At 39.4% G+C, this 22,042-nt stretch overlaps 1 protein-coding gene across 1 annotated transcript in view; it reads right to left on the minus strand.

Moving 5' to 3' along the window:
- Positions 1-1,104: 1,104 nt before the first annotated feature.
- CACNA2D3 (calcium voltage-gated channel auxiliary subunit alpha2delta 3) overlaps positions 1,105-22,042 on the minus strand; it is a 931,470-nt gene continuing 910,532 nt past the window's right edge. Inside the window, exons 36-38 of the mRNA XM_090284008.1 lie at positions 6,636-6,751; positions 6,353-6,432; positions 1,105-1,517 (exon numbers count right to left, since the gene is read on the minus strand). Coding sequence (XP_090140134.1) covers positions 1,425-1,517; positions 6,353-6,432; positions 6,636-6,751 — 289 coding nt within the window. The 3' untranslated portion in view covers positions 1,105-1,424. The remainder of the gene's footprint in view (positions 1,518-6,352; positions 6,433-6,635; positions 6,752-22,042) is intronic.

The raw sequence follows: 22,042 nt of genomic DNA on the forward strand, positions 1-22,042 counted from the left end.
TTTTACATCATTAACATGAAATTATAGGTATTATAACATAATATACTTGACTTATTGTCATCAGTTCTTTAGAATTTTAAGAGAATGACAGGTCATGTGATGGTATTTTCGTAAAAACATTACACTATAATTGGTTAGTGTGAATATCATGCATTTTGATATTTGTGTAAGCAACAAATGAATTCATTCATTTCTTAATGCATGGAACTAAATGATATCAATGACCATAATGGTCGTAATACGATGGCCCCATTGTGACAGCTTGGCAAGTTACAGTATTTTTATATTGTTAACAACGCCGGGGGCATAGTAACTTAAAGAGGCACAACAAATATAGTATTGGTATTCCTATAAATGTTGACATCATTTTAGTATAAAATAGTATAATAACATTAATTTTCTAAAATATCAAAAGCATAATGTAGTTTTTAGAAAAGGGTTTAAGTGGTATTCTCCACATGGCTTTTAGATGTCTGTCCTGTAACACAAGGCATTCTTGAGTCTACCTAGGCATGGCCATTATTTCACTTTATTTGGCAACCATGATATCATGGAATCTGTTTTCTTTGGTCCAGGATCCAGTGTTTTAGGAATGGTTACAGGTCTGGGTAGTTTCACATCTTGTAATATTTGAGATCTAATTTCATCTCTTGTTTATGGGAAAAGTCAGAAGCCAAATGCTCAAGCAATAAGCTTGAGAGTCATTTGTAGTCATTGTTCCTTTCCTTCTTTAAGTCTTCTCACAATGAATTCCTAGGATTTATGACTTCTTTATTTCCATTGCCAAATAGTTCAAAACTTGAATATTATGGGAACGTGTGTTCTCATCCATATTATGAATTCTATTGAAGTTTAGTTCAATAAAATTCAGGATTCTATGTAATAAATTTTCCCATGCAGATGATATTTTTATTTCCTTCTGTAAATATTTTTATAACTAAGATTGGAGCATCAGAACAATTGTTAAATATTTGTCTAGAATCTTTAGAGCAAAGTCTCTGCCAACAACCATCTTTTCCTGGTGTCTGGAATAGGTAACTTTTTCATGCACATTTCAGTCTGCATCCTCAACAATAAAGTAGTGATAAAACCCAAACAAGAAGATTATGATTTTAATATACTTTATTTAAAAAGTACACAGTTTTAAATTGGTTTCAATGGATTTCAAGCAGAAGGGACACTGCCCACTTGCAGTCCCATTTCTGATGAAGAGTGGTTATCATGTAGCAAACTCACATTTACATGACTGGCAAAGTAAAAAGATAACATTTCTGTCAACATATCTTTAAGGGTTTATATCACGCACAGTTTAAAATCATGAGATGCTGATGGTTGGACTATATTTCATGTCTCCTATGTCGCACCATATTTTGGTTCACAGTTTATCCATAATTTAGCATGCCAAGAGAGTAGCTCAGTCAGTGTCACCTTAAGAAGAGCAGCAAAAGCAGAGGGAACAGGATAAGAACCATCTTGGCCTGGAGATTCGGTGCACCGCCGCATTCCCTCGCATTCTCCTGCAGGGAAAGGCAGGGCTGGTTAGAGCAGAGATGGATGCCAGGATGCCTTAAGCTTTGTAAGCTATATTGAGTCCCAAGAACTCTCCCCGCTCTTTGATTGTATGAACAAAGTCTTCTGGGATCTAGATAATTCAGGGAAATGAACTTGTCTACATGTCATCAGGTTAGCGATGAGAGTCTCTGATATCAGTTGTAAATGTATAATATAATCAAAATCATTCTTTGCATACTATTATGTAGGACATTCAAGAGGTAAAGGCCTATTTATTGGTAGAGATGTCTGTTGGGAAAAATTGTAAACGCAAAATATTGGCTTTCTAATTTTTTTCCCTTCAGAATGTAAGTTAAAAAATTACATCTAAGGGGCTTGATCATTTTTGGCTATGAAAGGTTTTGTTTCTTCTTTATTTTCATTTGGGGGAAGAAAGGCTCTGTTTTATAAAATGAAATGATATTACATATTACTTTCTGTAGCATGTTTTTTATCTACTAAGTCTCTCCTACTCCATTATTCTAGCTCTATTTCATTCAGCTATTTTCTTTAATTTTTACTTTTATTTTTATTTTTTAATATACTTTATTGATTATGCAGTTACAGTTGTCCCAATTTCCTTTCCCTTTGTTCCCCTCCATCCAGTGACATCTCTCCCTCCAGTTAGTCCATGCCCATTGGTTGTGCATATAGTTCTTCTCAACATCTTCCTATCTACTCCACTCCCTCCTATTATGCTTCTTAATTCCTGTACCATCTCCCTCCCTTTACCTCTTTCCCCCTCCCTGCTGACCTCCCCCCATAATGTTCCCCATACCTATAATTCTTTTCCCATTCTTGTTGCCTACTTAGTTTGCCTTTGTTTCAGTTCCCTACCTTCTGTTGTTGGTTGTTGTGATACAGTTTTCATTTTAATGTTCATAGTTTTGATCCTCTTTCTCCTAAACAAGTCCCTTTAACATTTCATATAACAGTGGTTTGGATCTGATGAACTCCTTCAGTTTTACTTTGTCCTGGAAGCACTTCCTCTGCCCTTCTACTCTGAAAAACAGTTTCGCTAGATAGAATAATAGTGGCTGTAGGTTTTTGCTTTTCAATATTTTGAATATTTCTTGCCAGTCCCTTCTTGCCTGCAGAGTTTCTTTTGAGAAATCAGCTGACAGCCTTATCAGGACCCCCTTGTATGTAATTCTCTTATTCTCTCTTGCTGCTTTTAAGATTCTCTCTTTATGCTTAATTTTTGACATTTTGATTATAATGTGTCTTGGTGTGGTTCTTCCTGGGTTCAATTGTTTTGGAACTCTCTGAACTTCCTGGACCTGTAAGTCTATTTCCTTCCCTGAGTTAGAGAAGTTCTGCTTCATTATTTTTTCACATAATTTTTCCATTTCTAGTTCTTCTTCTTCACCTTCTGGCAACCCTACGATTCAGATGTTGGCCTGCTTATAGCTGTCCAATAAATTTCTGAGCCTCTCCTCATTTTCATCACTTCTCATTCCCTGTTTCGGTACTGGTTGACTGTTTGTGTCCTTCCCTATGTTCTGATTTGTTGATTTGATCCCTGGTTTTCTTGCCCTCACCACTAGTTTCATATGTGTTTTTGTTCATTTCAGCAGGACTAGCCTTCATTCCTTCCCTGTCTTGTTTAAGATCTGCTGTTAGGTCTGTAAGCACTTTTATAACCAAAGCTCTGAACTGTGCCTCAGAAAAATTTCCTATCTGCTGCTTTGTTAGATTAGAAATTTGCTGTCTGGTCAGCTGCATCACCGGGATCTCCATCATGATCTGTGCCAACCTGAACATTTTTGTGTTTACCTTTGCTTCCTGGGCAGGGCTGTCACACCTCCTACGCTATAGAGGGTGGAGCCCCATTCACTCGTCACAACTGGGTGACCCATCTCACCATGTTGTGGTGTTTTCTGCGGGAATGGGGGTCCAAGATGGATTCCTGCTGTTCACTCTCCGCTGAGGCCAGGAACCTCCTCTTCCGTCCCCATCCCCACTGGCCCTCACAGTCCAAGGCAATGGAGGTCTGCCTTCCCCAGTTTTGGAATTGCAAGCTGATGGGTCTGTTCTGCAGCTGGGGGTGCTCCCCAGGTGCTTCTCTCCTCCCCTTAAATACGGGTGTCTGTGCTTACCGCTGTCCTGCTGCCATGGACAGCACAGCTTGACCTCTCCTCCCTGGCTTCGCCCCTCCTACCTGTCTGGATGAGCACTCTTTCTATATAATTTCATATGTTGGACTTCCATTTATTTTCTGGAACTTCTGGTTATTGCTAGTTCTGCGGTAGTTGTATTCCTTCTTAGTTGTGGAGGGAGATGGATAGTGTCAGTTTAGGCCTCCATCTTGGCCAGAAGTCTCCTGTGTTTGTTTGCTTCTCTGTCCCAGGGAGAGCTATCACTCCTGTTACGTTGTAAGGGGCAGAGCCTTAGGGATTTGTCAGTAATGGGCAACCTGTTTCGCCACGTTGTGGCGCTGTATGTGGGGAAGGGGTCTGAGAAGGAACAATGCTGCTTGCCAAGCACTCGCCCCTTTTCCAGGCACTTCTCCCACTTTCGCATTGGACTGGCGCCCCTCTAGCTGCTGCCCTGGCCATCATTCCCAGAGTGGGTGGGTCTGCGGATGTTCTAGGTCTGTGGGGGCTTTTAAACAAGTGGACTCTGCTGAGAGACTGGCAGTTTCTGCCTCCATCTCAATCCCCACTGGTTTGCACAGTCAGAAGCAACGAGGCTTGATTTTCCCTGGTGCTAGGACCATGAGCTTCGAGGTCTGGCAAGGAGCTGGGAATGCTCCCCAGGTGTTCCTCCTGACTTTTTAAAATGTGTGACTGCACTTTCCGCTGGTCTGCTGCTGTTGCCGCTGCTGCCACCGCCACACTGTGTCCTCTCCACCTGGGCTTCGCCCCTCCTACCTGTCTGGATGAGTATTTCTTCTTTATATCTTTGTTTGCTGGACTCCCATGCACTTTAATTTTCTGGAACTTCTGGTTGTTTCTAGTTTTGAGGTAGTTGTACTCCTTCTTAGTCTTCTTAGTTGTGGAGGGAGACGCAGCATGTCTGTCTACGCCTCCATCTTGGCCGGAAGTCTAGCTATTTTCTTATTGATGGGCACTCATATTTTCATCTGTTCTTTACTGCTACAAAGAATGCTGAATGTAGGTCCTTACCAGATAATTAAATTTGTTCCTGCTCCTGCCCCTGCCTATGGCAAAGATACATCGTCTTGGGAGCACAGACCTAAAGGGTAATTTTGCCTATAATGGTTATAGCTAGATATTTTAGTCTTATCTGTATATTCATTCTGATCACCAAGTGACTTGTATGTTTCATGTTCCTGGTAGTTGTTTGACTTACCAATTTAAAAGCACTCTTTATAATTTGATTTACAAATATTTTTTTCAAGTTTCATAAGTTGGCTACTGACTTTAAGCAATCTTTTTTCATAGAAAAGTTATAATTCTTATATAGTTAAATAAAGCTCTTTTTTATTCATAGCTTTCTTTATTATATAAAAAGTATTCTCTAATTCCTAGGGTTTCTTGTGAGACTATGATTTTGCTATTTAAATATAATTTATATTCTTCCTTTTGAATTAAACCTTTGCCATATATAAATTTCTATTCTATTCCACTAACTTCATCTTATTATGTCTAGAAGCTTACAGAAAAAAAAATGCTGATTTTTAAAAAATGTTTGTCTTATATCAAGTTACCAAAGCAAATTATCTTATTAACGCTAGAAGATTTTACTCTCATGACTTTAGTTGTCTAAGTATGCAGTTCTGTTTTTGACTGAAGTGATTTTAGTGTTTGTGGGACTATTGTTTGCATTTGCATTTTATATAGAGTTTTTATTATGGGTGGTCATTGAACTTTATCAAAGGTGTTTTTTGGCAAATGTGTGTGTGTGTGTGTGTGTGTGTGTGTAATATTTTGTTATTCAACCTGAACTCCCGTTTAAATATAGAAGCAAACATTCTCAATAAATTCCAAGTTCTTATTGGTGCTCTTCTGACTTAAACTATTTTCTAGGGACTTAGATTGTTTAAAAAACATTAACATCATTTTCTATTTAAAGTCAAGATTAACATTCAACTCACTCTGGTGAAATTAAAAAAAAAAAAAAAAAAAGATAGCTTCCCAGTTTCCCTATAGTAATTGGTCTAGGCAAGCTTTCCATTTTTTCAGGGTATGAATGAACTTAATTAAAAAAAAAAGTTTATTATACTTAAAAATGTTTGCTTACAGTATGCAGGGGATATTGTCTTATAATTTACGTAAATCTATGGTAAACTCACACTTCTCAGCACTAAGGTTAACTTTCCTCTGATCATGGCTTTCCATGAAAATGGAGGGCCTTCATAGTTGTAAATTCATTGGTAAAGGATTACGAGACTATCATTCCACCTTCATACATTGTGACCCCTTAGGTGGTATAGGTATTGCCACATTTGCTCTATGTGTAGTTGTTGTAAATAAAAGGCTGTCTAAACATAAATAGGGGAAATAACTTAAATCACAATTTGAAATAAGTAAACTAAGATACCTGAGCCACTTTTTGTGTAATAGTGGGAAGTGATAAAATGATACCACATCCATAGCAGAAAAGATAGTAGAGAGGCTTTTTAAATATGTCATGGATATAATAAGAACAGACTATTAGCCCAGACTAAATAAGAAGGCATGGAGGGGCTGAAAGCAGGAACCATCAGCCTTCCTGTACATTCTTCTCTGCTATGCCTGAAAAGGACTGTTTTCTCACTAGTAAACTTTTCAGCTATAGTGAGATTCACATGGCAAATCTGATGGAAAGAGAGAATGGGAAGGGTTTCGAGACTAACCTCAGGATGGAAGCCATGACAAGATTCCGGACGCCTCCTGATCTTCTGGGCCTTTAAACGCTCACACTTCAGAGATTCATTATGTTGACTGTAGTTAAGGTGTATTTCCAAAATGTTGCTTCCCCTTACTCTGTATTGGCACTAAAGTTGACACCAAACTCCCTTGGCAATTTCTTTCTCTCCACCGGTGGAAAGGGTATCATATTCCCCTCCCTAATATGCTCCCCCAGATTTCCTGACTGTGATTCCCTTACAGGCTTCACTTGACCTGCGCCTGAAAGGATATACCTGATCTCGATGGGTGCCATGGTGATGGGGGCCACAGACTCACAGACGCAGCTGCTATCCACCACCACCATGAACAGATTGCTGCTCGGGATTTGCTGGATGACAAAAGATCTGTTGGAATGAGAGGCACAGACACAGTGAGCGGTCATTACCATTCCTCAAGTGAAGAGCCAGGAGGAAAACTGTTCCGCTGGGTGGTAACTACTATGTTTTGGAAAACAAGTTGCAGGGATTGCTTTACTGCTAAAGTTGTCTTTTCCATGAGGCTCTTCACTTTTAAATACCAAGTTGCACTAAGAAGACAACAACTTATAACCAATAGTTACAGACAAATACAGCTCATAAAACTCACTTTGGGGAGACTGGAATTTTATATGCACAAAACAGTAGAGTCAGATTTGACTAATTCACCTCAGTTTCTAAGGTCTAAGACATTAGGCTTTTCCAGGCTGCATTTTCTTCCTAAACATTATCAAAAGTTGCATTTGATGTTCTTATAAGTGGATTTTTCTCTTCTCTTTTCCTCTCAGATAGACTGAAGCTATGTCATATTGATGCCAAAGATGAACTGAACTGCCTAAACCCTTCTCTGCACTGCTTTGCACAATATCTGCCCATAAAACAGGCACAGTGTTTGGATAAAATTAATGCTAGCCCTTTAACAAATTTCACCCTTCTCAGAGTTCAAATTGTGCTGGTACTAAGGCTTTATAGCAGCACAGAGATTCTGGGTCCATCAACACAGCTTATTGACACCTGCTTTTTCCATTACCCAACTCAGAGAAATGACAAAGTAACACCACCATAGAAGTACTCCTTTAAACAATAAATACTACTGATTCTTCAGAGGAACAAATTAGAGACTAAAATCTCATTCTTTCAGACCCCAAAAATTAGCTAAATATTTAGCCCCAGATCTACAACCCCTGTGACAAACTTTTCATGATATTTTATTAAATTTAATTTAGTTGGATGAAATAGACTATAACCTAACAAAATGTCTGATTTCTTTGTACATTTTATCTTTATTCACTGTCTCTCAACCAATTTGTTCTATTCTCTAGAGTGTATCACCATGAATTACTAAAATCATCAATGAAGAAAAATCCTTCTGCTTTGTAAGAAATTGGAAAGAAGGGGAAAAGACCTCTTTTATTTTTTTGCCTGTAACCACCACGTATGTTGAATTATCTAAAAATGCTCCTGAGATTACAATGCAACTGGCTTCCTTTCTACAAACGCCCAGTGCCTGTTCATCTAATATTATATAGTTATGTTTATATTTTTCATCCATAGCATGAAACAGGGCATGCCATTGCTTAACAATGTTACCCAAATGCCTAAACTACTGTCCACACTCCGGGATACTTGCCCTCTGCCCTTCCCACCCCTCTCCACAACTACAGTTGGCCTGAGAAAAAAATTCAACTGTGCTATCTCAATAAAACTTTAAAAATCTCTGCTTTACCTCAGCCTTTTAGCACTAGGTATCTTTTCACCTATGTGGGGACATTGGTTTTAGCAGTTGGCCTCTGTAATGGATTATGCCTATCATAATTAAAATAACCTACCTGAAATGGCTCTCATGAGAGAAACAATGATTTCCATGTTGAGAAAAGTTAACAGAGCCCCAAAATAATGAAAAACCAAGGTCACACAACTCTTGAAAGAACAAATGGTTGACTTGAAAATTAAGCCAAATGAATCTACCAGATGTACAATAAAGGAGAAAGAGATAAAAATATGAAATAGAAGTTCCAAAGGGAGAGAATGTTTTCCAATTGATGAGAAATTATATATTTTTCATAATAAGGGCCCATTCAAGCATGAATGAAGCTTCAAATTATTAAAGATATAGACCAATCCTAAAGTCTTCTCTAGAAACAAATTACTTAAGGAGTGATGAGAATGACACCAACTTCTCAATGGGAATACTTCAGATGAAGAAAACAGAGCAACATAAAGGAAGTAAAATGCCTGTCAGGTCCAGAGGAAAATTGATTCTAGGTAACTGTAGATAATGATAGAAAATTATGTTTTACAATTTAAGGATAATAGCTAAAAATAGCATGGTAAGTAATGCACACACACAGAAAAACTGACATTATAAGTCTAAAATTATTACCAATCACAATAAATGTGAGGTGATTAGATTCACATACAAAAGACAGAGACTCTTAAGTTGCATTTACAAAATGCCAGCATTACAATGTTTGCAACAGACACTCCTGAAATAGAATGATGTAGGAAAGAAGTCAGATGAGAGATGTCAAATGACAGAAAAAGATTTACCAGAAAAATGCTAACAATACATGAGAGAAAGAGGAACAGGCTAATATTATTATGCAAATATTCAAAGGGAAAATCACTAAAATGTAAGAAAGAAAATGATTCATGTAATCCGAATAATTTTTCATATTAAAAGTAGTATAAAAAGGAATGACATGATCTTTTATTATCATAAACGATAGAAATACCTAAGTGATGGATGAATGCATGATCTATTAAAATATGGAGCAAAAACTCTTCAGATATAAATAATGTAGAATGTAACTTTTCTTTTTGTAAATTTAAATTTGTAGGGGTGATATTGTTTAATAAGATCATATAGACTTCAAGTGTACATTTCTGTGGTACATGGTCTGTATATTGCATTGTGTGCTCACAACCCAAAGTCAAATTGTCTTCCATCACCATTGGCTGCCTAAGTTATTTCAAACACAGGAAACCACAACACATTCCAAAGAGCAGGAGGCATCATTTACATGTTCTTCTCTATGGTAGGGTTAAATTAGAAATTAATAGTAAAAAGATATAAGCAGTGGAAATTAAAGGTTAAAAAACATATTCAATTAATCATTGAGAATTTGAGAACAACCAAGACTCAAATCTGTGCAGTATGACCTTAACTACTTTTATTGGAAAAGCAAGTTTGCAAATAAATGAGCTAAAGTTTTGAATGGAAAAGGTGGAAAAATACAAATATAAGCTGCCCCTGTTCCCCTTTACTTGACCTTCCCTCTGCTACCCTGGGCCAAGTATTGATGTCCCTTTCCAAAGGCAGCTCTGAGCCTTCTTCAAGGATGTGACAGATGAAAAGAGGAGAGAGGTGATCATTGCACAAATAGTCTCCAGTCTCCTTTGTCTACTAGCCATGCTCTTCAGTTTACAAACACGCTGTCCTATCTCCCATTTCAGGAAAAACAAAACTTTCCCTTAACCTTACCTATAGCTACTGCCTATTTCTTTGTCCTTCTTTATAATAAAACTCCTAAAAAGAATAATCTACCATCTCTATCTACTTTCTCATTTCTCTCCTCCTTTCACAAACCCACTCTCATAAGGCAGGAGCCCTTACCACACCACTGAATCACTTCTTGTCAAGGATATCACCTCTCTTCTCAGTCTCCTTTAGCTCTGCTTGCTCCTAACTTGCTCACTGTCTGCCCCTCACAACAGACAGAATGTTAGCCAGTGCAACTTAGGTTTCCATGGGCTGCGTCTGTCTGCCCGCGGTTATCTGTTATCCCCACCCAGAACATAGAACTGTACGTGGAACACGGCAGATTCTCCAGAAACATTTACAGAATCAATGACAGAATGGATTTAGAAAGATAAAAGCAGAAGAATAAAATGCGAATAAAAATAGGAAGATAACTGAAAGAACCAAACTCTGTTTTAAAAGAACATTGACATAAATCAATTTTTGGCATTCTTGATCAAGAAAGAAGTCATATTAGAACTTGGAAGTTACAGAGACATTTAAAACATTTTAAGTCACTATCATGTATATTATTGTAAATAATTTGAAAACTTAGAGCAAACACACCTTTGAGGATAAAGTATAAATCACCAACATTTGGCCAAGCTATAGAAAACACAAGCAGACCAATAGCCATGAAGATAACTGAAATGCATATTGAGAACCTACCTGCAAGTGAATCATACAAAATCACCCAAAGTACAGATACTACTGTGTTCATAGAAAACCCACGTGAGCCCACTGACCAACTATTAGAACTAAAAGAGCTCAGCAAGCTGACCAGTCACATAATAGATTATAAAGCCACAGCTTTCCATGACACTGACAATAACAAATGAAAAAATATTTCTAAAATAAAGAACCACTGATATATCAATAATCACTATGAAATGTCCAAGATTAAATCTAGTAAATAACATTTCTTTATGAAGAGAATTACCAAAGTTTACTGAACATAAAAAGATAAACTAATAACTGGAGGGAAGTACAATGGAAACACACAGACAGGACTAATATAAATCACTAAAAATTAGAGAAATATAAATTAAAATAATAAAATAACTTTTCACGAGCAGATGGGTAAAAATTTAAACCTGTCCTACTATCACATTGTGGAGAATCTGAAGAACTGTATATTATTCTACACTGCTGGTGGGAAAGTGAATTTTTATAGTCATTTGTTATTATTATAATGGAAATAATTTGGGTCCTATTTTTTCAGTAGTTTTATTTCTTAGTAAAAGAAACTCTTTTTTTAAGGACCCCAAAAAGTCTCATAGAAAGATGTTCATGATAGCACTGTTCATTGAGAGGACAAAAAATCGGAGCCCACCTGAAAGTCCATCAATAGAGGGATGATTTAATAAGCAACAGCCTGCGAGTCATGGTCTACTTGGCATCAGACAAAAGGTAAAGGAGATCTCTATTTACTATCATGTAAGGATACCCAAGACACAGTAAGTAGAAAAAATATGTTGGAAAAATAGGATGGATAAGACTTATCAAGGTACTGGGAATAGGTAACAAATCAGTAAGCGTTTCATGACTTATGTTAAACATAGCAAGAATAAATGGACTAAAACATAGAACTTACGTGAGTTGAACACAAATATAAAAGAACATATGAATTATCATCCTAAACTTAAGGAATTTAAGGGCCAAGTGAAATTAAATATTCATAAGGCACAGACCATGTCATCTCCAGACTGATAGCTCTCACCGAGTCACCACTGGCAAATGCCACTCTCCTCCTGAGACACACAGATGAAAGCCATGGATGCTTGGAGGGTTAGAGGCAAGCTACAAATTTTTCCTAGCATCTTTCCCTGGAGCCAACCTGTACTGGCTCTAAGCACCTGCTTTCTGTGGAGCTCCCATCCCCACACTCAAGTCTGATCCTTCTGCAACATCTTCAGTGGGAGAGCAAAGGAAGAGGGGAGGTAAGGGGTAAGGACAGGGGAGGATGACAGTGATGGGGAGAGAAGACTGGCAGAAAAATTGTCAAGGGGGTCTTGAACTTAATCTGTAATGCTGAAGTTCTTTATAAGAAGAATATGTTCATGTATCCTCAAAATATTTAGAAATGGAACATTATGATAAAAGCAAAGAGTATGCATTTTCTCATGTTGCAATAGAGAACAGTGGGACTCAGGCAGCATAAGTAAACTCTTAACAGAAGCTATATGAATAAGACATAATTGTGCCCATTTTAGAGTTGGGGAAACGAGGCTAAGTAACTTCCTACAGCAACAGGGCAGACCTCAGACCTCTGGCACCTGGCCCTTTGCGGGTCCACAGTCACAGGCAGCAGACTTTCTGTCTTGCATGGGAGTTACCAGTGCTCAAGCTCCTTGAGGGCAGATCCAGAGTGGTTACTCTGTACAGATGCTTAGTGACAAGTGTAAGACATTATTGTTTTTAACACATGTACCCTCTCAGTGGAAGGCTCCCCAAGTGTTGTCAATGAAGCCCCACAGCTGACTTCTCTTTTTTCCCTAAATCCTAGGAGATGAAAAGCCCTGCCTGCAGCAATACTGGAGCAAAGGAAAACAACCCCCTACAAAGGATTTGCCAGCGGAAAGATTAACTGCTTTTCCATATTTTAAAGACTTACTGTCTGCTTATTAACATGGTGCTTCGAAGGGGTCTGGGCAATGTTAGCTGTACAGTTATGTGCACAACATGTATTTATGGCCCAGGGTGCAGGGTTGAACTTCATAAAACACACCTTCATCCAGCTGGGCCCAGCAGCCAGACTGACGTCACTGTGCGGAGGAACCTTGGCCTGGTGGGTTTGCCTGGGGGCCAAAAACGGCAAGAGGGAAATGCCTCCACAGAACACCAGAAAGGTCGTTTTTAAGCAGGGATAGGTCAAAATGCGTAAAATAAATTAGGTCCTCAAGGGAAAGAAAGTAGGGAAGAGGGAAACAATTTTGATGTGTCCATTGCCAGGACTGAAATAACCCAGTCCTCCCTTCTCCATTCAGTATGGGCTGAGAAAAACTAGAGGGAAAAATGATGGGATTTCAAGACAGCCTCCCCTGACAAGAGAGAATATTTGCCGCATGCTATATCTATAGAGGGGCTTTGCTGACCAGATGAGGAAAGTGTTGTGCTGCTTCCCTAATGCTCCCCTTGAACAAACATGTGCAATGGGAGAGACCCAGGGATAAGATTCTCAGGAGACCCTAGGATGCATATTTGGCAAACTTAGTTGGCTTGCTTTTCATTGACTGGGTACAAAACTGTGGCTTGAAAAATTGTCAGGGCAGGACAGACTCTTAAAACATTTTGAAGTCTTTCGCCTTTTATAGATTTTTACCATTTATAAATTTTCCCCATTTTATCCCAAGGACAATGAGTGAGTCACAGTGGGTTTATTTGAATTTGGCACTGATCCTGTTCTACGTGGTACTATTCTTCAGGGGCAGTTGAGTATGTCACTTGGACCTCTCACAGGAGGGGAGATACCTGTCCTCCCACAACATGCCCCCAAATACTACATTGACTTAGGCCCAAAGTTGCAAAGAGCAAACATTTGGTGATTGGATGTTTACATTCAAACTAGAAATTAAATATTGAGGATGCGTTCTAGCCCAATGCTATAGCCATGCTATCTGCCAGCATTGGTGACGGGAGAGGGAAACAGCAGCTTAGTCCACACGAGATACAGCAATGAAGAGCAGGGCCGTACCTGCTCACCACAAGAATGGCAGGCCTGGCAAACTTCACAGGTGAGTCATGTTAGCATGTCGAGCCATGTGTAGTTCTAAAATATTTAAATTGTTTCAGAGCACAGGGAAAGAAGAAAATATTTCAAATTTCTTTTATAAAAGACCATGATATAAAACAAAGCTTATATCAATAATAATCTATTTTTATAAATACTGATGCAAAGTTCTTAAATGAAATGCAGTAGAGTTCAATAGGACATTGAAATAGTAACACAACATGCCCCAGTGCGGAATAACCTAGAAATTCCAATGAATAAGCTTACTGAGTTGTCTCAGCTTAATAGACATAGAAATATAAAACAATTTTTTTTAAGTCTCTGTTTTCCACTGTACTATGTTGAATTCTGCTTTTTTAATTTCTGAATGATATCTTGTATAGATTCCAAAACTTTCTGATGACTTTAGGTTAATAAAATTAGTCAGGTCTAGTTTAATACACTAATTCCATATCTAGTTCAAAGCTCTATATTCACTGTTTTTCCTGCAAGCTTTTAGGTTCTCACTTCTTCAGTATTTTGGGGTGGGGAAGATGGATCAGCAAAGAGGAAGCATTCTCTTATGTACCAGTCTAGAGTGTCATTGTCTGACCACAGATTGTTTTCTTACAACACATATTAGCTTTTGGTGCCCTCCATGTGGCCCAGCATCCAAACACTGGCTTCCTTGTGAGGTTATCACCGATTCCTCAGAGGACCGAGAGCTCCTCCACAGGCCCCAGCCCAAGCACCCACGCAGCTCCTGCCATGAGCAGTCACTCCACAGCCACCGCCCTTGTTGTGGACCTCCCCTCACCTTGTTGGATTTAAGCAAGAGGACAGCTATCTTCCATTTTGTCCACCTGACCCTGAAAATCACGGACCTTTGCTGGCCCAGCCATTGGCCACTTCAGTGCAGCCCGTTCTCTGAACCTTTCCCTCTTCCTTCAGATCCCTTTCTCTTGCTCAGAGAGGTGTGAGAATGGACTGCCTCCTAGAGGAGTTTTCACCAGTGCTGGGCTTCCCTTCTTTGAAGTGCCCTCTAAGTAAATAAAAATCTCTTGGATCATTCCTCCACTGCCCATCTATCTGGCTCCCAGTGGGGAAAAGCACCCCTGGAAGAAGAACCTCTGTACATAAACTCAGATCTTTTTTGGTTAGACCCCCTCACATGTCTTCACATGACAGGCGGGAGGGGGCCAGTTGTTTTCCCCCAAATAAGCTTGGGGTGGGGGTGGCAGGAGGTTTGTCAACTTTAAATTAATGCCCCTTAACAAGCTGTTCTCTTTGGAACGTGTGGTGCTTGTTGTCACTTTGTCCTTGCCTCAATCTAGGGCTACAAGAAAGCACCCGCTTGACATCCCATTCCTGTCCTCCCAGTAAACTGGTTCACAGAAGATGCCCTCTACAAAGGTGGAAAGGTGCCAGAGCTGTGGGGTCTGTTCAATAGGAGCCTATGTGACATTTGACAAAAAATCCCGTCCTGAAAACAGTCCTTAAGAGAACAATAATAGGCTCTTGATTCTGAACCAAATTTAGCATCACACTTCAGGATAAGACACTCAGAGTTAATTAGAGTGGGAAGAAGTGGGGGCCCATTCCTTCCTCTATTATTCCTCTTTGTTCTGAAAGTGCCAGGCTATGCAATTAAACCAGAGAAAATGGGAATGATTAGTGTTGGAACAAAGGAAGTATTCACAGGTACTGAAAATGTGCCCCTGCCCCCAATCCCAATAATTATTTCCCAGTTCCCTATATTTCTTAAAGGTGCCACACTCTATTGAGTCATACAAGCCAGAGGTCTTGAAATAATTATCAATGTATTCTTCTTCAAACACCACCATGTGCCAATTTGACCACCTCTTCAATCCCTGTCCAGGCCATCCTTCCATCTCCCGTTTCTCAGAGCCAGCTGTATGGGCAAGGGACTAATGCAGTCCCACAGGAACCTACATTCAAAGGGTTTGTCACTTGGACTTTACTGCTCTGCAGGCAGGATTGGCTTGAAATTTTTAATTTTATATTTGAATTGTGTTTTATAAGTGAAGTCCAAGGGACAACAGAGCATGCAAGGGAGGGAAGAGGAGGTTCTGGGCTGCCTGGCTGCTGTCCAGCCCAGCAACCCCATGACTCTCCAGCCTAGGCAGAGGCCTGGATGCAGGCATGGGATGAGTTGAGGCATGGTAGCAGTGAATCTGAGGGTCCTTAGGACTTTGATGACATTTAGTTTTAAATCCTAGCTTTAGAAATCATCTCTCTCTCTACCCATCAAAGACTTGCCCCCACCCCTACCCCTCCACTCAGCAACTCCTGAGGCAGCAGAAGACAGTAGCTGGTACCTGACAAATAGTCAAAAGGTCTGAACCTCTGGCAGGCTAAAGATAAAATTTTGACTTAAGTTATGTTTCAGCTCCTGAACTCTAGGGTAGAATGATGCCCTGGCTACTTTCTTATGGGATCAGAGAAAGGATTGCCAGAAGAGACCTGAAGAAAAGATTCATCTCCCTTACCTCACCTCCAACCAATCAGCAACGAGCATGATCCTGAACCCCTAAGCCACAGTGTCTTGTGACTTTGCCCTATAACCTGTAACCTACATGCCATCTGGGAGTCCTGTTTTCAGAGCATAAGCTCCCTGTCTCCGTATTGGCCAACTTAATATTGAACTATTATTTCTTCTATACTGCAAACTCCTGCTAGTGCATTTCTTTGCACCAGTGCACACAGGTGGGCAGATGAACTCAGAACAGGCATTGGGGTCCTGGTAACAGCAGCTGGCAGCACCAGGGCACATTCAGCCTGAGACGCAGCAGAGGTGAACCTCTTGTCCACCCCCAATGCAGGTAACAAGTATGTACTGGTGCTAAGCTGGAAAGCCTCTGTTGAGTGACTGTCCACCATGTGTTGCGGTGGTGAGCCTGTGGGAAGGGGAGATTGAGTCCACCTCTCCAAGCAGGACATGGCATCTCAGTCAGTGGCTAGAAGAAAGGATAACCCAGCAGCTACTGGGCTGCACACACCACTGAGTAATGGGGGCAGGACCCAGGGGTGCCTGTGACAGCCTTACAAGTGTCCCTGTATCTGAGGGAGCACAATATTAAATAACAAAAGTATAGATATATAGATATACAGATATATGATAGATCAAGGGAGACCATAGAAAGAAAAATAATGTTTTACTTTTTAGTACTTTTAATGACAGTTTTCCCCTGCTCTTTAAACGAGCGGCCCATATTTGCATTTTTTGCTTCCCTTGCAAATTATGTAGCTGGTCATGTCAACCTGCATTGTGCTTGACATGTCTTCCAACTGGTTTCCCTGCCATAGCCCAGTCTCTATTTCTAAGGCAGTATAGACCTTCCCAAGTGCAAGGCTAATCACTTTATCTCCCTCTTTATAGATTCGCACGACCTCTTTAGCATCATTCAGTGATCTGCATCTGAGTGAAGCAAACAAGGCCCTGTATGATCCACCTGGCTCTCTTATCCACCTGATACATTCAACTGCCCAAGCTCTAAGCCATCTTTCTCCCTAACTACCAGAAAAGCTGACCTACCATGGGCTTGAATGCATCATGCTGGTTCTCCTCCAGTGCTGAGACCCAGATGGAGCTCTATTTCTTAGTGTGGGCTGTTCCTTGAATCACCTGGGTAACTTTTTGTTTTCTTTTATTAATCTATGTGCTTGAGGCACACCTATAACAAATTATATTAGAATCCCTGGATGTGAGGCCAAGGCTTCTGTTTTTAAAGCTATAATACTTAATTGATTCCAACGCTGAGACCTACCAGTCTAAAGGAACACTCCTCACACTTACCATGCTTACAAATGACCTGAGAATTTTGTTGAAATGAATATTCTATTCAGTGTGTCTAGATTGGGGCCAGTGAGCCTGCCTTTCTCACCTGCTCCAGATAATGCTGATACTGCTGGTTCAAAGACCATAAAGACTCTTGAGTGTTGCAGGCACCTCTTCCTGGACCCTTTGAAAGACCCAGTTTAGTTCTAAAAGACTTATGGAATGTTACTTTCTCCACGAGAAAGTTCCACTCTCACATAAGGAGGCATGCTCTCCTTGGCATGTTGTAGGTACCTGTGTCACACATATAAAATACACTCACTTCTAAAGGAACATGGAATGAAATGCTAATACCCATTTCCCACCCTTGCACTATACACTGGCAAGGAACAGAAGCACAGACACCAGCACTCCAGGTCATACTTGGAGTCGTTCAAAAGCTGTGAGCTATAAAACCTGTGGAAAATTCCCTTTTGGTGACCCGGGGGAACACATGGGACAGTTATCCCCTAAAGCACTAAATACGAGATTCAGCAAGCAGCCCTTCTGGGTGTCAGGTAGGAGGTACAGGTCACACACATTAAGAAATCATTAACAAAATGAAGAAGAAAACAAATCATGAGCTCGAATCAGAAGTCATGAGAGCAGATGCTTCAAATTCCAGGAGTTGATGGGACACCAAGCTGTTGTGCCCCCATGAGTCCCTTGATATAGTTTATTCTAAGGTTGGTGGTGGTAAAGACTGATTTACTCAACAATACAATACAGTGAGTGAGTCAGATAATGTCTTCTCTCCTTTTCTTCGTCCCTTCTTTCCTCCCTCTTTCTCCCTGCACCGCTCCCCTCTCAAGATAACCAGACAGAGAGCTACTTAGTTTTTAAATTTGGATCACTTTGTCTCCTACTAGACTAATTATATCTATATCTATATTTCAGCTAAGAACTAAAACTAATTGAATAACAATGGAAAAAGAGTGAAAGATAAATTTATAATTCAAAGAAGCAGAAGCTCCCTGGCAAATAAATTATACAGAAATAGTACAAGGTTTAAGCATCCAAAATTGTTTATTCTGACAACTCTTCAAGATCTAAACCTCTTTGCTTCTGGTTGACTTCAGGGAAAAAAAAAAGAGGGCCCTGCCTTCTGCATCAGTTTCCTTTGATAACCAAGCTCCCTTCTTTTGGTACCAATATCTTACTCTTTGTTTAGGAATCCACCCTTCCTCCAGGCAGCCCAGGTGCTTCTAAAGACCTAGCCCTGTAGAGGCATGTTATCTATCTGGGCTTAAGTTACTGGTATAATTCCTTCTTTTAAAGAAAGCAACCATTTCAGAAATCGGCATTGGACCTAATTTATTCCAATCAGACAAACCCAGTACTCTTACTTCTACTCCTAACACATAAAAACAAGGAAGTTTTCAGTCTGAGAGTCACTGGCAGCTTTTCTGTGCTCTTGAGTGGGAATGATGCTGGAAAATACAAACAGAAAACTGAGGTCTTGGTCCTAACCTTTGGGAAACTAGAGTAAGCCTTACCTGAAGCATGCATTTCAACTTTTCTCTTTATTGCTTAAGCTTGCTTGAGATGAGCCTGGAGAGGAACCTTCTGTTATTTGTAATGAAAGGACATTTGGTGGTGTGCTTCTAGGTTCCTTATGATGGCCACCACTTTACCTCATCAAATGGCAGTAGGAAAATGTAGGCTGCAGGGAGCTGAGCCCTAGAGGCCATCAGCCCAGCACTTACCAGGTGCACCTTGGATGGTCTGCCAGGAACCAGACTAGTGCGGGCCTCTCCTGCTCCACTTCTGCAGCGTGGGAAATGTGCCATGTTTTCAGAGTAGAGAGCTCAGATTAAATGGGATGAGCATGTTTTCTTTGTTATACTTATTTATTCAAAAACGTATACAATGGACACATTATGGCATTCCATTTGTGGTCCCATTTGTGCCAGTGCTGATGGGGAGAGCACACAAAAAGCTCAAGTGATGCTTTGTCTGCAGGATACAGTGTCCTGTGGTGGTATTTATTATATTGCAGACAGAAAGAGTCAAAAAGAGCCATAATAATGACTTCCACTCATCCTCAGCCCCACCAAGGATTTGTTGAGATTTATGGTGCGGACCCAGAGCTTGAAAACAACTTGGGCAGGAAGTTCTTTGGCATATTAGCCCAAGGCAGGTGGCAACAAATGGTATTTTGTGTTTGAAACATGGCAGGGGGGAGAGCCCCATAGAATGTAAAGCAAGAGGGACCCAGTCTTCTTTCTCATTTCAGCAAAAGAAGATCTCAAAAGAGCTGACAACAAAAGACATTTTTAAAACTTGGCAATTATTTTAGCTTTTCAAAGTTAAAAAAGAAATTTTTTGTACTAGGGTTTTTAATAAATCCTCTTAATTATGACATGAACCATTTTCTGCTAAGCCCTTAAGAAAAGTAAAGAATTTGTTAAATAGTTTCACTGGAACTATTAGTATCTTTTCTTATAAATAATGAGAATAAAAGCTAACATTTATGGAGTGTTTATTTAGCACCAAGCACTTTTATAAGCAGTTCCCCTTTAATCTTCACACCAACTCAAAGAATTATCATCTTCATTGTACAGATGAAAACATTCAAGCTTTGAGAAGTTAAACAAGTTTTCCAAATCCTAAAACCCATAAAGTATCAAAGTATCAAAACTCTACAAAACCAGGCATATTTTGTTCTAAGCCCTTTTTAAACCATTATGCTAAAACTAATTACCATCATCGTCATCACCACCATCATCATCCCCGTCATCACAGTCATTTAACTGAGCATTTACCATATGCAGCCATTGTATAAGGGCTTTTACCTAAAACTGACTCATTTTACAACTCTAGGAGGCAGATAATATTGTTCCTAAATTATAAAAGAAACACGCGAGGCTTAAAGAATTTAAGTTATTTGGTCCCATCTTGATTTAATATAGCACAGGTAATAGATATCAGAACCATGGTCTGGCTTTAAGCTATCAGACTTTATAGCCTGCCATCTTATCCATTAAACAACAAAAACTCATGTGGAAAAGTGTTCGGGCAGTAGTAATGCAACATTTCACTGATAAACTGAGACCAGAGAATCTGTCCCTAGATTGAAGGGGGAAAATTGACATTGCCTTGGACTCAGTTACAATTTCCCACTTTCTAGTGTTACGCTGTCTTCCACAACCCCCATGTGAATTGTTAGGTTATTCAGCAAGACAGAACAGCATCATTACAAACCATCAGGAGGCCAGAGCAGACTTCAAAGTATAAAGAATTCACTGGGGAATTAAAAATCTTATTTTAAATGACCTGGCAAAGTCGGATTCTGATTGTCATTATTGCTTTCTAAAAGGTTGCACATCTTGCATTACATGAAAAAAAATTTTGTCCAGCCTACTATGTTAGGGAGAAAAATAATTAGCCTAAGTATGAGGCCAGTTTTGCATAGAAAAAAAAGACTGGAAGGAAATACAGTGCCGTTTAAATACCACTTATTCCCCATTTTACAGATGAGGAAATTGGTTAACTTACCTGAAGTGGTTAGGCTAGGAATACCTGGAATACCTTGAGCAGGTATTACCAAAAATTAAACATGAAGGCCACCTGGCTTTACCTCAGAAGCATGTAACTTCTCTGCCTCAGTCCTGAGATTGCATGTGATTTTTTATTTTTTTCCTTGTACATTTTTCTATTAATCTTTTTACAATGACTAGGAATAATATTTTAATAAGAACCAAAAAACTATGGAATAATAACTTTCTATTCTTTAGATAATAGACATGCACGTTTATAAAACTATGGCTCAGGAACCATCATTTTCCTCTACAGTCTCAGTTGCTAACTACCAGAAAAAATAAAATCAGAGTACAAATAGTTAATTGAAAAAACAAGGAAGTGCCTTGCTGTCATGTTCCATATGCCTAATTTGATTGTATGTCCTTGGGATATGTCCTGATCAAGGAATCCTGAGCCTTTCTATAATATCAGCATTAACACTGCCTGGTCAACAGTTGAAACTCAATACATTTTCACTTATCTAAATAAAGGCTGGATCAATGCCTTCCGAATTTGACTCTAAGCTTTCTGAACAATGTATCTTTGTAGCTTTAAATCACTGCCCCAGGGAAAGAGTTAGACAAATCATACAGTTTGCTCTATTTTGAGATCTGACTTTTGAAAACAATGCTGCTAATAATTCCCACCACTATTAGAAATTTATTATCACAAAGCAGCATGGTTACTCATTTAGGGAAACTTCAAGAGATAAATGTATTAAGAAACCCAGTATCAAAGACAATGTTTTAGATTAGTGTTCACACAGTTTTTGTGATGATTGGTAATATACATCAACACAGAAAAAAATATCTCCTAGAACAAAAATTAGAACTATTCTCCCATATCTACACAGGGAATATCAATATGGAGTAGAGGGGAAGAATAAAATGAAAGAGGTGGGAGACTTCGCCCAAGATGGAGGCCTAAACAGACACACTGCAATTCCTTCAACAACTAAGAAGGGGTACAACTACCTCAAAGCTAGAGACAACCAGAAGTTACAGGAAACTGAGCAGCATGGAAGTCCAACAAACAAAGATATAAAGAAGAAATACTCATCCAGACAGGTAG

Source organism: Furipterus horrens, unplaced genomic scaffold, assembly GCF_987537825.1.
Source record: "Furipterus horrens unplaced genomic scaffold, mFurHor1.1.pri manual_scaffold_7, whole genome shotgun sequence".
Lineage (NCBI taxonomy): Eukaryota > Metazoa > Chordata > Mammalia > Chiroptera > Furipteridae > Furipterus > Furipterus horrens.